This window comes from Lynx canadensis, chromosome A3, assembly GCF_007474595.2.
Source record: "Lynx canadensis isolate LIC74 chromosome A3, mLynCan4.pri.v2, whole genome shotgun sequence".
NCBI classification, from domain to species: Eukaryota; Metazoa; Chordata; class Mammalia; order Carnivora; family Felidae; genus Lynx; species Lynx canadensis.
The window spans coordinates 74401273-74416883 of record NC_044305.1 but is presented as its reverse complement, the minus strand read 5'-3'; the positions used below and the strand labels follow the sequence as shown (position 1 = coordinate 74416883).

The 15611-nt window shown below is 38.2% G+C and overlaps 1 protein-coding gene across 5 annotated transcripts in view; it reads right to left on the bottom strand.

The window, feature by feature from the left end:
• CCDC85A (coiled-coil domain containing 85A) overlaps positions 1 to 15611 on the bottom strand; it is a 198591-nt gene that overhangs the window by 32966 nt on the left and 150014 nt on the right. For all 5 annotated transcript variants that reach the window (XM_030310645.1, XM_030310646.1, XM_030310647.1 and 2 more), the window contains exon 3: positions 5785 to 5861. In XM_030310645.1, the coding sequence (XP_030166505.1) occupies positions 5785 to 5861 (77 nt within the window). The remainder of the gene's footprint in view (positions 1 to 5784; positions 5862 to 15611) is intronic.

The window sequence follows — 15611 nt, the reverse complement described above, 5'->3', positions numbered from 1 at the left end:
TGCAGTAGTGGCTATTTTTTTTTTTTGTCAGAACAACTCCAAACCCTAGAAGAGCCAGATATTTATGGCTCTAGAAGACAAAAATGACTTGAAAAACAGAGTTAGAAAATGTGAAAAAGAGAGAGAGCAACAAAATAAATATCTCCATGGCGAGAAAAAGGAAAAGCTTATGAGGGAAATCTCTGTGTCAGGAAGAATCCTCATTTCTGTCCAGGACACTGGTCCTCTGCATTGGCACACTGTGAGGGAACTTTTCGGGGATGTGATGCTGGACCTGGGTGGTGTTGCCATGGAAGTGACAAGCTCAATTTCTTTAGAGCCCTCCTCAGCACTTCTGGCAATGGTGACAGATTCTTTTCCTTTGTTCAGAAATTGCTCTGCAAACGGCCCTGCCTCCTTCCCAATGCATTGCATTGTGAAGCCACACTGTAACCAAATTACATGAGAAGATTTTTCATTTTCCAGTCCTAAAATTAGACTCTTCTGTGTGTGCTAGCACAACAGAAATAGAAACACTTGCTGAAAGGAGCCCACACAGTGGTGATCCGAGTTGCCACGCCTTTCAAACAGTTGCTGAACACACAGCACACGGACAGTCATCGGACTTAGACACGTCAGGGCGCCTTTACTGATTCTAGAAATCTGTCAAAAGTTAGTCTCAAGAGGTGGGGCAATTTGTTTTGCTGAGGAACTCTGGGGCACAAAGGATGCAGAGTGCTTTCCAGGTAGATGTTGGTGCCGAAGCATTGATGAAAAAGAACAGATTTCCCAGTAGGATTTTTCACAAATGTACTTAATTGACTTTAGAATCACAGCAAACTGCTGGTTTCTTGTCCCTTCTTGATGCAAAATCCATGCTACATCCACAAAATAGGTGAGAAGAGTTTAAAAAATAATAAATAATAATTTTTACCTGATGGTTATATCTGAATGTGGGCTGATTTCTTCAAAGGACAGTTTTATTTATAATAAATCATCAGATAGGTGTTCTACCATTCACTTGAAGTGTTTTCTGGCTGAGTAGACCTCATTGCAGATATAGCACATAACTATATTAGCTGGGTCTGGATTAAAAATCCTTATGACCATCAAGGACAATGGAATGAGAGATCCAAGCAAGATTTTTGAATTTGAACTAAAATAATAAATTTCGTGGGTACCTTCAAAAACCACTACTAGAATTCTTTGTTCCCCTACCCACCTAGCTCCAATTCACTCTGAACAGAAAGGCCCTCTCTGATCACACTCTGTTACGTATGAATCTCTCCACAGGTTATGGGAGGGTATGTCTGTACAAACTATGATTCTGAAGTATTTTGGAAACGTGTCAGGGAGGAGAAGACCTGTAAAAGAATAGAGTGTCTACTAAATCTTAGATGGCTAAGCAAATCCAACATTAATTTTAAAGTGTTTAAAAGAAGAATTTGACGATTAAGACAAAAACAGATTTAGCCGCTTTAATTACACTGGATGCCACTCATTGCATTAAATGATTAAAGGAGGGCTATGTATATGCTAGAAAAAAACACTGAATTGGCCTACATCTTAGCTTGAGTCCGTCCTTTTAATAGCTGTCTGATTAGTACTCCTAACATTCTGTGACTCTTGTATGCTTTACTTAAAAATGGGGTTGTCCAATATGATATATTAGGTTCTATCCAGCTTTTGAAACCTAGGATTTTTTATCCACACAAGTTTGTGTTTACTGTATAAATGTCCATATGCAAAATAGGTGTGTTCCTTTTAAATTTGATATAAAATTCCTACAATACTTTATACTACATGGGGTATTTTACGTGTAAAAATCTATCTATGTCATGTGGGTGACTCTACCTCATTAGATTTAAAAGGTATTAATAAAAGTTCATAGACAGCAGTTACTCTTATTTAATACACAATCTTCACATGGGTTTATATCATATTAAATATGGTCCCAGTGGAGATCACAGACCAGTCTAAGCAGTAGCATTCTGTGTATTATGAGAGGTTAGTTGCAACCCTATAGTTTTTATATGTAACCAGTAAAAAAACGTTCACATTAGTTTATTTGTTCAAGAAAGAATATCCCAAATTCAGGTGATCTTTAATGATCATTTATACCAACTTTCAAAAAAACATTTTTAAGATTCACACATGTTGTCACATATGGCAAGATTTCCTCCTTTTTTTAATGGAATGATATTCCATTATATGTATATACCACATTTCTTTATCCATCTCTGGATGGACATTTAGGTTACTTCTATACCTTGGCTTCTGTGAACAGTACTGCAATGAACATAAGAGTGCTAATATGTCTTTGAGATCCCGATTTCAATTCTCTTGGGTAAATATCCAGAAGGGGGACTGCTGGATCATATGGTAATGATCACTTGGTAATATGCCAAGTGAAATAAGACAGTCATGAAAGGAACAAATACCACATGATTCCACTTACATGAGTTATTTAAAATACTCAAACTCATAAAAGCAAAGAATAGAATGGCAGTGGTGAGAGGTGGAGGGGAAGGGGAGATGGGGTGTTACTAATCACTGTGTAAAAAATATCATCAGATATGGAGGATGAATTAAGTTCTAGAGATCTAATGTATATCATCATGCCTATAAATAATTGTTATACATTTAAAAGCTATTAAGAGGGTAGATTTCACATTGTCTTCCTACCAAAATAAAGACTTAAATAAAGACATTTTCAAGTAATACCTAGCAAATAATACTGCATTTTCTGAAAATAGTAAGACTGTTATTACTTTACGATTCCTTTGAAATATTGTGTTCACTAACTAGGTTTTGCTCAGTGATTCTCATGAGATATTGTAGAAACCATGCAGAGCAAAGAGCTACATGCTCACATGGTGTCCGTACTAATATTCCAACCACACCTTCTGTGGTTCCTCTTCACCACTGGATAGAACTGATTCTATCTTCACTGCATTTTTCTATTTTCTCCGGAATAAAAAAAACCTTCAGTCTGGGACTTGGTAACTTGGCTTGGCTTTATTTATACTTAGGCCTACGAGAAGCTAGGAGGAACTGTGTCATTTATAAATTAAGAAATTGAAGGCTTTGCATCTAACCAGAGAGAAATCCATAAGCACTTATTACACTCATCTTGTTGACTTTTAAATACGTATTGGTAGGGTGAAGTTGTGACTCTCAGCTAATTACATACAATTTTATATAAAGAATAAAATAAGCATCAAGGAGATTTCTTCCTCCAGGAAAATGCTGTACATAATTAGTCTAAACACTCAACTATCAGCAAAGAATCTGGTCAGAGCCACAAAAGGTATCCGATACACTTGGAATTCCAATTGCCAGCTATGTTCTTACTCCTGTTTATCTAAAGTCAAGAGGATATATTTTTTATGAGCTTGATAGTAAAAAAGAATACCGTCTAATAAAGGCACAGGGAGCAAGTTCTTACAATGGAAAAATCAAGTGTTCAGACTCAGATCAAGTGCTGAGACTAATTTATGCAGGGATGTCAGCTTGTCACATTGAATTGACCTTGCAAAGCAGCTAACATCATGCAGTCAGAAACAGTATCTGCAGTGAAATCACGTAATTGTTTGTAATAGTACCAATAACATCCAAGAATAAATTGTACATGCCTTTGTGTTATCCCATCCAAATCTTAGCCTGCATGAGCATAGGATTCTCACTGCTCTGAGATTCTTTCACTGTTTTCCGTCCTCACATCTCCTCCATTGTCTGCTCATTTCAGTTGTATTTATACAAGTACTTGCAACTGGTGGTCCTATCATATCTATCTTAGCTATAAATGAAGGCAACACTCTCAGATACACAAGTTTAACAGAAATCTTGTTTTTGAACTGCATTCTTTGCATATTTCAAACAATGGATTTTCTTTCCATTAAAGTACAATGGACATGTAAAGAGCCGTTTAATTATAAAGCATTGTCTTTCCATTTTAACATCTCTGAAATCAGCAAGAATCTGACATGGTATAATTGACAACATCTTTTTCTTTCTTAGTGCCACAAATGATAATGGTGCATCCCACATCAATGACATCTTAACATTGTCTTTCCTAGCCATTTCTTATGGAGAATAAAGAAAAAACCTTCTTTTCATAGAAGATAGCAATGCATTTAAAAACACATGTTTTGACACTGAAAAGTTGCTCAATTTCTTCTACTTCTGAACTATGCAAGTACTATGTATTTAAATATGTATATACCTGATATAATAAGTACAGCTGAAGACTCTTCTGATTTCTCTTCAAGACCTCTAATAGTTTCACAGATTTTTAAAAATCAATCTTGCAATCATTTTCATATTTGTTGTGCCTCTTCTTAAATAAGATAGCACACATGCTAGCATTTCAATGTTTGACATGAGCCTCAGTTCTCACTCAGAGAGAAACTAAGACACAGATCTTTTTCTTTTCCCCCTGTTTTCATTTACATTCCCAGTTGCCTCAGAGATGGTATAACCATATAGAACACTCACAATAAACTAATTATATTTTTAAGTTTCTTGGAACAGAAAGAAGTTAGATGTTTTCAGTCAAAGGCCCTGGCGTCATACTGTGAATCCAATATAAAAGAACAAATGGCAAGGGAAATTTTAAAAATGGAAAGTAGAGAAGAGCAAAGAGAAAACTACAAGCAGTATCTTATTTTATGATGCAAATAATCCCTTCTGTCAACACGAGTATTGACATATGTCTCAATTGACATACGAGATGGGAGAGAAGTAGATTCATTTCATTTAATCTCATAATTTGTAGCCAGATGGCTGGCCAGTGGAAGAAAGAGAAAGGCATTCTTACATGCAGTACCTGACAGACCAAATCATCATTAATGAGCAAAAGTGGTTTAAAAACAAAATAAGATTTAAAATATCTTCGCAAAGTATTAATGTTTATGTATCTTCTCCTGAATTATAACCAGTCTCTGTTTTTTCATTTAAACTACTATTTACTTAGTTTTTTTAGGGTTTAATTTTCCCTTAGTCACTTATGAGATAGAAATAATCACCAGAATGTGGAAAGAACACTAGCGACTAAATGCTTAGAAAACTCCTTTTATAAAATATTAGATTACTGCCTACATGTCTGTAAAGAAAATCAACCTAGATTCAGGAGATTTGCTCAACTCCTCAAAATTTCCCAAGAACCACCGCCTCAACCGACATCATTCTCACCAAGATACTTCAGCCCATAGAAATAATTTTATAAGTAAAATATATGGCAAGGCATTAAATCCCAGAAAAAGTACCACTTTATATTCACCAGGGGAAACAAAGTAAGCCCCAAAGTAAAACTGTCAATTACTGTCATTGCGTTGTTGCACTGAAAGAGTTTAATCATATCATGAAGAATTTTAGCAAATACTAATTTAATTAATATGTGAAATCTTTAAACTACCTGCAGCTTCCCTTAGCTCATAAATTAGCAAATTTTTTTATTTAAATAAGAGTCCCTTCCCTATATTCACCAACTACGTGCATGATGTATCTGAATAGTCCTATGCAAGCATTTTCTACTCTCTTCATTTTCTCTTTCTCTTGTTTTCTTCTTTCAAAGTTACTTTGCATTCTTTTTTCAGACATCTGCATCCTTTGGTATCACACTTAAGAATCCAGAGAATATGATGGTCATTATGGAAAGCAATCACACTCTACATTGATGAATGACTATTTACAAAATGATTTCTATCATTTAAAGGAAAGAATGTAATTGAGACTTTAAATTCCAGATAAAATGCTACAACTCAAATGACACTGACTAGCTACGAGCTACTGGAAGTCACCCACCTGGGGCAGCATGCGATTTTCTTCCTCCAGCTGTCTTACTCTTGCCTCCAGCTGCCTAACATAGGACAAGGTTGATTCTAAAATTAAAAAGAAAGAACTCACATTATACACACAGGTCTTGTTTGGTGCACTGTCAGGATATATCTGGTTCGATTTATTCACATCAGGCAGTGACTGCATAGTTTTAAAAAAAAAAAAAGATTTCTCCCCAGAAAAACAGGAACACAAGCCATTGAAACCACGAGCACTTTGAACAATTGGGCAACGTTAAGGACAGTTAGGGGAAGTTATAGGCGGTGAGATGGCAGGCTTTTGTACACTGTGCAACCCTCAGAATGTTAGACATCTTGAAGACACTTACTCCCCTTTCTACTTACTTTGTGCATTTTGAGCTTTCAGTGAGCTGTCCCCCATGTAAGACTTTTTATAATGTTAATTATGACCAAAATAAATTACAAGTCATATTAAAAACAAAATAAAAAATATTTCCAACACCCAGCTCCCTTCATTTTCCCAAATAAATACTTCAAGTCTTAAGAGCAACATTTATTCTTCTCACCAATCTATAGGTATTAGGACTATAATCCAGAGAACCGCTACAAAAGGGCTAAGTGGAATTGAGGCTACATTTTGACTTTGTTTGGCAGAGTGTGGCATAGATCCAAGCTTTCGCCAAATCTTTAGGTAAGCCAGGGGGGCCGACTTTAAAACTCCTTCTTGTTTTCATTTCTTCACAAGCTCAGGTGTGTACTGAAAGGTAAGAATCAGCATCATGCTTAGAGTCTGTCCCATGTGAACTCCAAAGTTTATACCTTTTTACCTCAGGAAAGGGCTCATAGGCAAAGGAAAGAGGAGTTTCATTCTGAGGAACAATCTGACAATAACTCTTCTTCATTAAAGCAAAAATATTCATGCGGATCATATAGCAACATAGTAGCCATTGATTCATGAACCAAGAACAAACCTATTTCAGGAACAGTAAAATGTACCTGATGATAGAATTCCTCCAGCATATTTCCATAGTTAATGTGAAACCTCAGCGCATGTTCTTCAGCTTCAGAAACATAAAACGGCAAGAAGCAAGACCAAGACGGTAGCACATTTAAACGGTAAATATTTGGTGCCCCTAACAATCTGAAGTTAGAATGGATATTGATGCAAATTAATACCTTGATCTGAAATTCATCACGGAAACTCTGCTTTATAATTTTTATATGGAAATTGGTTATATGAACTCAATTCCATTTTTGTGACCTTCAAAGCAGTAAGATAGCATTTTTTTTCTAAAATACAGAAGAAACTTTAGTCTTTAATTTGTAAATGTAACAATTAAGCTCATCCCTGACTGGTTTACAGCATGCCTGTTTTCACAAATATTTGCAGAAAGTCCCTATCACTGATGTTAATATAGCAACCCCACTGATTTTCCACCAATGGACAATACTTAGCTTTAAGCATCCCTCACATAAGACAGAAACACAAGATAAAAGCAACTGAAGACATTTCCTAGAAATATGCTCTCATTTTTTTAGATCAATGAAATGTTAAATGTTTGCTTTACGGACTCTTCCAAATGGCAAATAAATAAATAAATACATAAAGCATAAATGAATAACAAACATATTGATTTCATGAATCTACTTTAGCAAATGAATAACTGATCTGCAGATCATCAAAATATGAATGTAAATTGCCTGATTTACACAGTTTTGTAAGCCTCAGTCTCTACTCTAGAAAAACAACCACTTGAGAAGGGCTATCCAGGTGAAAGTTTGCTCAGAAATGTTCTGCTTAAACCATGAACAAGCGTAATTCTTTTCTCCTTTGTTCATAATTTATACCTTATCTTTATTGTCCCTATACTGCACTATCCCCAAAGCAGCTGAAATGACTCTATACAGAGTGACTCAGGTGACATTTGAAAATGCCACTGAATAGATTTTAATTCAGTAACTATCTTCAGTCACTTTAATCTACTCCTCTTTTTAAGTTTTTTCAGTTTACATATTTGATGGCTTCACTAGGTGTCTACCTATTATGAATGTCTCATCATGTCACTTCAAAATAAACAGGGTAGATTCCTGAATTTGGAAAACAGTCCTTAACTCCAATTTTTAATGTCAAGTTACAACAGATGAAGTTCACATCTTTGTTTACAAGCATTCACTGCAAATATGGGCTGGGACAGGAAAAGGTAGCAAACATTTTTAGAGAGGTAAAATAATCTTCAAAAGTTAGCTGTATAAGATAAAGGCAAAGCTAAGGAGAGTTGGGAGTTCATTCACTCAACACATACTTACTGTGTCACTGATTTGTGTCAGGCACTATTCTAGGTTTGGGATGAAGAGAAGGCCAGTTATTGCAAGACTTACTACATTTCTCAGAATACAAATTCTGTTTTAGGATTACATGCCCACATTGTTCTGTGTTCCAGAAGGCCCTGTTGTTCCAGGCGGTCTCTGTTACAATTTTTACCTAACAGTGAATGGATACCACAATGAGAAAATTCCTCAGGGGATGGGGGCGGGGGGAGAAGGAAGCATAGCTGATGTGCAGGCATAAATGAGAGAATTCCTGCTGTTAGTTCTTTCATTCCTCAAAAACCTAATTACATAGTTCCTTAACGAGAATGGAATAGGCAAACATTTTTTCTGGAGCATCTCTGGTCCTCAAGTCACTATAAAAAGCCATTGAAGAAACTACCCAATCCTTCCACTGTGACATGAAAGAAAAATAAGCATTCGTTTTGTTAAGCTTTTAGGATCGCAAGGTTTACTTGTTACTGCTCCATAGGCTAGCCAAACCTGATTACTAGTACATAGCAAATACTGGGACAGTAAACATTTTAAAAATAAGACATAATAGGATTGAGTATAAGAAACTCCATTTTTTTTTTTGAAACTCCATACTTTTAAAATACATCACATTCTACATCCCAATTCCAGCTGAGCACTAGGAAAAACACTATAATCTTATAAGAAAGAAAAGAAGCCCCTTTTATGCTACAATGTATTTGGCTGCGTTGCTATAACCCCTTCCCCAGGCTGCTTCTTCCCTTTGCTTCCTCATTCAAGGGACTTCCAAAATGGCATCAACTATAAAATAAACTGGTTTTCCATTACATGCAGGGAATGAGGACTATAGTTGAGTGTTGACCTAAGAGAAGTATCTGACAAATATTGGTATTCCTTTCTTTTCAATTGAGGTATAGTTGACATATGACGTTATATTAGTTTCAGGTGACAGCATAGTGATTCCCCAACTCTAGACATTATGCTGGGCTCATGGTGTTTTCCATTATAAAGTGATACCTGTACACACACACACACACACACACACACCCCTGCATTAGAATGTACTATAATTTGAATTGATCACCCACATTTTATACCAGTGGCTGAGGCTGTTAGAACTTAGATTTCAGAATGTCATTTTGGATTTCAGAGCTCAGGAGGCTCCTGAAAAACAGCCAAGCACTATGCCATACACTACACAGATATACAATGTGTTCCGGAAGGATCCTGCCTTTCAAAAGTATATAACCACTTGTGGGGAAAGAAAAATAAAGGAAATGGTAAGGTAATATGAAATTCAGTGCTAAATCATGTGAAACATGAACACAGAAAGAGATCAAAATTGGTTGCAGTTCTTACGAAAGAGAAACTTGAGCTTAATGCATCAACGGAAGTTTGACAGGCCAGAGAGATCCAAGTGTAGCCACAGGATGGACAAGGACCAGAAGCCAAGAATGATAGTGTTGTAAACAGGGAAGAGAGAAAGGAGTCACACGGAGGAAGAAAGAGGGACATACTGGGGAGAAGGAGGAAAGGCCAAGCTGCTTCCCAAAATCAAGGATATGAAAAGCTAACATCAAAACAGTTATGCAGATGATGATTTGCTTTCAACGTCCCCCCCCCAAAAAAAAAGATATTTTCTCTTTGCACCGTGGGAAACCAAGAACATCTATACACGAGAAAAGCGAGGTTAAGCAAATATACCAATGTGAAAATCCTATGACATTGTCTAGATGTTCTCCAGGTAAACCTTGGGTGTACTTCCAAGCAGAAACAATTTATTTCCATGTATCTTACTTTTCTTTGAAACTACATGTAAAAGTTCACAGCACCTCCCATGATAAACCAAGTGTAAGAACCAGTCAACAGTCACAAAACTTCCACCAAATTCTTATCTTCTAAATGGTTCCAATTTTCAAACTGGAATGTGCCGTAGAGGTTTCCAAGTTCAGCCTATCCCTGATTCCCTGACTCATTAGGCAGATAAGAGAACAAAATCCAGAGGGTAGTAAACTTGGCCCCTAACAATGGGGATTAAATACATTCAGAAGAATTTGTTCCATTGCTGGGGCATCACAGTGATGGCCATCTTGGATCTTCTAATTATTCAGTGATACCAAGCTTCTTACATAGATAAATTCTAAGTTCTCCCTTTTTCTTCCTGATTTTAAATATTCTAGATGGATCTTTACTGAAAATAAGTTGGTGTTTTCCTTGAACAATATCCTGGACTTGATTTCACTTCATTTTGCCTGAAATACATTCAATCATATAAAGTAGCTGGTCTTCTAGTTTGAAAATACGCTGATCAAAATGTTAAACCCTCTCACTTCCCCCTGCTTTCTAAAGCAGTGTTTCTCTCCCTAGGGGAACACCCACCCTTGAAATCACCCACGATTTATTCTGATTATTGTACATAAAGGTTTATTGTTTGTAGTTGCTACAGTCTAAGGTTTATCAACCTTCTGAGTGGTTTTGATTAGATGAAGTGCCATTGTGTCTCCAAAATTTCAGGGTAGAAAATAAAATCTAGTGATAGTACATTCTAAGACAAATTATAGCATTTGGAAGAGGGAACACAGGAGGAAAATCACTTGGAAGACCATTGTGACCACGGGCAGATAAGATGGTAGCTTCTCAGAGGCTCTCTCAGACTTAGCCCCTTTCAGCCAGAGAGTCAAACGGCCACGTGATTTCAAATCTGGAGGCAATCTCTCCAAGAAAACCCAACTTCTAAAGACACTGCTTGGATTAGTTCCAAATTAATCCACCATCCACAGGCTTTTGCACATTCTTAAGGAAATTACTTCAGAATTTATTTTTAAAAAATTATTACTGTTCTGACTAGAAGTGTTTCTCTTTCTTCCTCGGGCAAGCAAAGGTCAGCCTCCTACTTAGAATTCATATTAGCTCCAGAAGTATAAGTGATTGCATTTCTCACTATAATTTGATGTTTTTCTTATTTAAAAAATCTTGTTGGAATCAGCATTTTTGGATTTGCCTGGATATTTCACTCAGACTACCTTATTCATGGGCAGAAACAGGATTTTGGTTTTTTGATTGGGAGGCTTAATTGTCCTAAATAAGTAAAAAATGATGTCAGGTCTTGCTCTACTCCATTACCTATGAAGCTAATTTTACTCTTCTCAGACCCTTCCTTCTGTGCCAACCTGAAAGACATAGGAAATATTTTCTATCCTGTTCCTCCCATGTGGAAACTTGGTCACTGGTTATTCAATGGCCCCATGTTCCCTTAGGTCTGATTCTCTGACACCTTCCCTTGGCCAATAACTCACTCCACTCTGCCTAGAGCAACACTCCTTATTCTTCTGTGCATGATATGAAAAGTAGCTCTCTAACTATTAGAATACCCCAAGATTGGAGTATATTGCTTTATATGATAATGGGCTTCATGTTAGTGGAGGTGTTTGGAGAAAGTAAGATGCCACAGAGATTTCTACCAGTGGCTAGAAATCCACTGTTTGAAGTGGCTGTTTGAAGTTCAGTAATCCTAAATTTTTAAATTCTTCCCATTCCATGAATCTCTTTTAGTTTCACTTCTTCTCACCTCATTTGCTAATGATTCATGTATTGAGTGCTGTGTGACTTCTCTTTACCTACTTGCTTATGTTATTTCATGTTTTCATTTTTTGCCCAAATATGCTACACGAAAATATTCCCTAAACTTTACACAGTGACCGGTAGTCTTCCCTGCAGGGGTTTAATACAGACTTGTTGAGTTACTTCAATATCAAGACTTGTTTGCCTGTGCCAGATGCTGTCCTAGATACCGGGGATATGGCAGCAAGACAAAGTGCAAAGAGTCTGTGCATTCATGAAGTTTGCATTCCGGTGGGGAAGACAGGCAATGAAAAGCAAACGTGATGTTTTGTGAAGGAGACGTGTGCAAGGAAGACAAGACAGAGTACTGGTGTCGGGAGATTCAGGGATGTGCAGCTATGGTAGGGAGCAGGGCTGGGAAGAGCTCTGAGGACCAGGACCTGTGAACAAACCAAGTATGCAAAGACCTTGGAGAAGAAAGTTTTAGACATGAGATAAGTTGAGTACACAGGCCCAGGCTGGGAAGACCTTTGTTCTGGAACCTGGCTGTGAAGGGGGAAGTAATAGGCGACGAGACGGATCTGTTTGTTTGGTCACCTTCCTTCACTGTCTAAGTTTTTCAAACCTTGTCCTCCTTTTGGCTGTTGACCTCTGAGGCCTAGACTTAAACCTTTTGGCCATCAGGCTTTCCCTGTGACAAAAACCTCTGCAGTGTGTTTGGTTCCATGCTCTCATACACCCCAGTTCTTACCTACTCAGAAATTCTATTGACCCTCCCCTCCCCTCTGCCCCCAGAATAGACTGAAAACCCAACCTCACTGTGGTCTTTTAGCAAGGTTCCTGTTTCTACTCTTGCCTCCTCTCCCAGGTTCATTTTCATTCAAATTCTTTTTCAATGCACAGCAGCCAGGGTTTTCTTTCCAAAATGCTAAGCCTGGTCACCTCTACTTTGACCACTTCTTTCTCTACTCAAAACTCTGCAGTAACTCACCATTTTGCTCCACATAAAAGGCAAAGTCCTTAGAGGGGCGCCTGGATGGCTCAGTCAGTTAAGCGTCTGACTCTTGATTTTGGCTCAGGTCATGATCTCCTGGTTTGTGGGATTGAGCCCCACATTGGGCTCTGTGCTGACTACACGAGGCCTGCTTGGAATTCTCTCTCTTCCGCCACCCCTGCCCTCGCTCTGTGTGTCTCTCTCTCTCAAATAAATAAATATTTTTTTTAAAAAGGGCTAAGTCCTTAGGAAGTCCAGCAGGGCCCCACATGATCTGGCCTGGCCACCTGGGAGCCGTCCCCTTCATGCCAGTACACCCTCTGTTCCAGCCATGAAGCTTCCTGTCCTGAACACCCCAGGCATGCTTTTGATTTTGTCCCCACTTTCTGGAATGCTCTTCCCCCAGACAGCTGCTTGGCTGACTTCCTCACTTCCCACAGGTCTTGTCCAAACCTCAGCTTCTCAGTGTGATTAACCCAGTTCACCGCATTTAATCCTGCCACTGGCCCCCACCTCCACCCCACATTCCTGATCCCCAAGCCTGTTGGACATTTTTCCAAACACTTCATCACCTAGCATATAACTTAACTTGTACACATGTTATCTCTCTTGGAGAAGTTCTGTCTTTCCCCATCAGAATGTAAACTCCACATAGGGACCTTTATGTGTTGAGTGATGCCTTCCAAGTGCCTAGAATAGTGTCTAGTCCAATAAATATTTATTGGCTCTGTCAACCAGTTATGCAGACAGTGCCCTGAAAGGGAATTATTTCATAGTACAGGTCTACACTTTTCAATCACTCCAGGAGAGACAGGATTTGTATTTAATATCAATTAAATCAGAATCAATATCAGAAACAGAATCAATATCAATTCTGTTGCGCCATTTGAGACAACATATGGTATGTTGAGAAACATACCATAGGACACTAAACTTTGGATGAAAACTCTGCAGGGTTCTCAAATTATGTCATAACAAATCACTGGTGGGTAACTTCAATAAGACGATCTGTGCTTTCATCAGGCAGGTAAAAAAGTGTGTGTGTGTGTGTGTGTGTGTGTGTGTGTGTGTATGCGTAGGTATGTTAGGGGATTGGAGAGGAAGGCAGAACAGGAAAGAGGAAAAGACGGGAAGAAAAGGAAAGAGAGGGGATAGAGACAAAGAATAGAGAGACAGAGTAACAGCTGTGGGGATGTACAAAAATGGACCATGTCTACCACTAACATCTTAGAATATAAATGTCCTTCAGCTGGAAATCTGCTTTAGTAAGTAAGGTTGCCTTTTGGTTAGAATGGCACCTTCCCAGGAACATCTCCTCCCGGCCCCTCCCAGCGAGGAGCATCCTGAGGGTGCAGGAGCACGCATACTTTGGAGGCACCAGCAGGTGTCAGCTGAGCCTGAGTGAGGGGCTCTGAGCTGTCAGAGAGCAGCTGGAGGAGGGCGGTGGGCAGCGGTCCATATCAAAACAGGCTATGTTTCTTTGAGAAGGGAAAAACCTGTCATTCCAAAGTTAAAGCAAACAGAGCAACGTGCTCCCCTGCTTATTTCAATTAGAATGAAGTCTGAAAATACTGCATCTTTTCCCAAGAACGCTTTGACAGAAAACATCATGAGTGCTATTTTCCCACTGCCATCTGAGTGCTGTGTTTTTTTTGAACGAGTCCAGATTTTGTCATCCTTTTCCTATAAAAGAGTAAATAGTTAAATGGATATTGAAACCTGATGATTTGTACATAAGTCAATTTAGAAATCAGAAAAAATTTATCGGGGGTCTATATCCTAACTTTTCTACCAGAAAATAATCACCATAAATTTGTTCTAGTCTCTCCTCTTCCCAACTGAAAGTGTCTTTAAAGTGGGAGAAAATGGCATTTGTTGCATATTTGCTGTCATCCACCTGGCCTATTCCTTGGTAATTGGCACCTGGTTGTTTCTGCCTCCATTTCTCTCTCAATAGAAGGTGGAGGCTTCATGTAGCAAAGTCTTGCCTTTATAGTTCTTTTCTGAGCTGCCTTATGACTAGCACAGAGCTATGTGCTACAAGGTGTTCAATAACTTATTGGTCAACGAAAGAATGAATGAATGAATGGCCCATGATTCTGGTCCCAAGCACTCTGGCTGCTACTCAAAGTTTGTGCTCCCAGGATAGTATGAAGCAGTTAACTCAAAATGCAGTCAGATTTCCTCCTAGAAAACAGAATAATATGCAGGGCGCCTGGGTGGCTCAGTTGGTTAAGCGTCTGACTCTTGGGTTTCGGCCCCACTCATGATCTCATGGTTTGTGAGTTTAAGCTCCACATCAGACTCCAAGCTGACAGTGAGTAACCTGCTTGGGATTTTCTCTCTCCCTCTCTCCCTGCCCCTCTCCCTCCCTCCCTCCCTCCTTCTCTATCTCTCAAAATAAATAAATACACTTTTAAAATATTTATAGAAAACATGATAACATGTAATCTAAGCTGAAGTCTGGCTCAGAGGAACTTTTTGTGCCCTAAAATTATTTTCACTTTTACTCTTGCCTCTGAAAGCATCAGCCCCACAAAGGAGGTACAAGGTAAATAGCAGTAAATTGGGCAAAAGAAATGGGGACTACATGGAAAATATTTCAAACTCTAAAGAGCTGTTTAGCATGAGTACCATTTTAACAGCTATTCAGGGTTAAAACGTGTCTTACTTTCCATGTTACGTTGCTGCTGATCTTGTCATTTCCCAGAGAAAAGAACCACCTTTTCCCAATGCCAGAGGACAAAAAAGAATGTCATTTTAATAAATGTAACCACTTTCTTTAATGTATGTATTCCCCTTGTAAGTGTATCTTGTCAGTATTGTCAATGCATGCGCAAGGAAGTACATCTGTAAAAAAAAAAAATTTTACAAAAGACAGTAAAACCCTCAAAAATGTTCCTTTCTCTTCAAATAATTACTTTCCCTTTTTTGTGTATATTGAGATATTTTTAGAAGCCTATATATGGTTGTTTCCA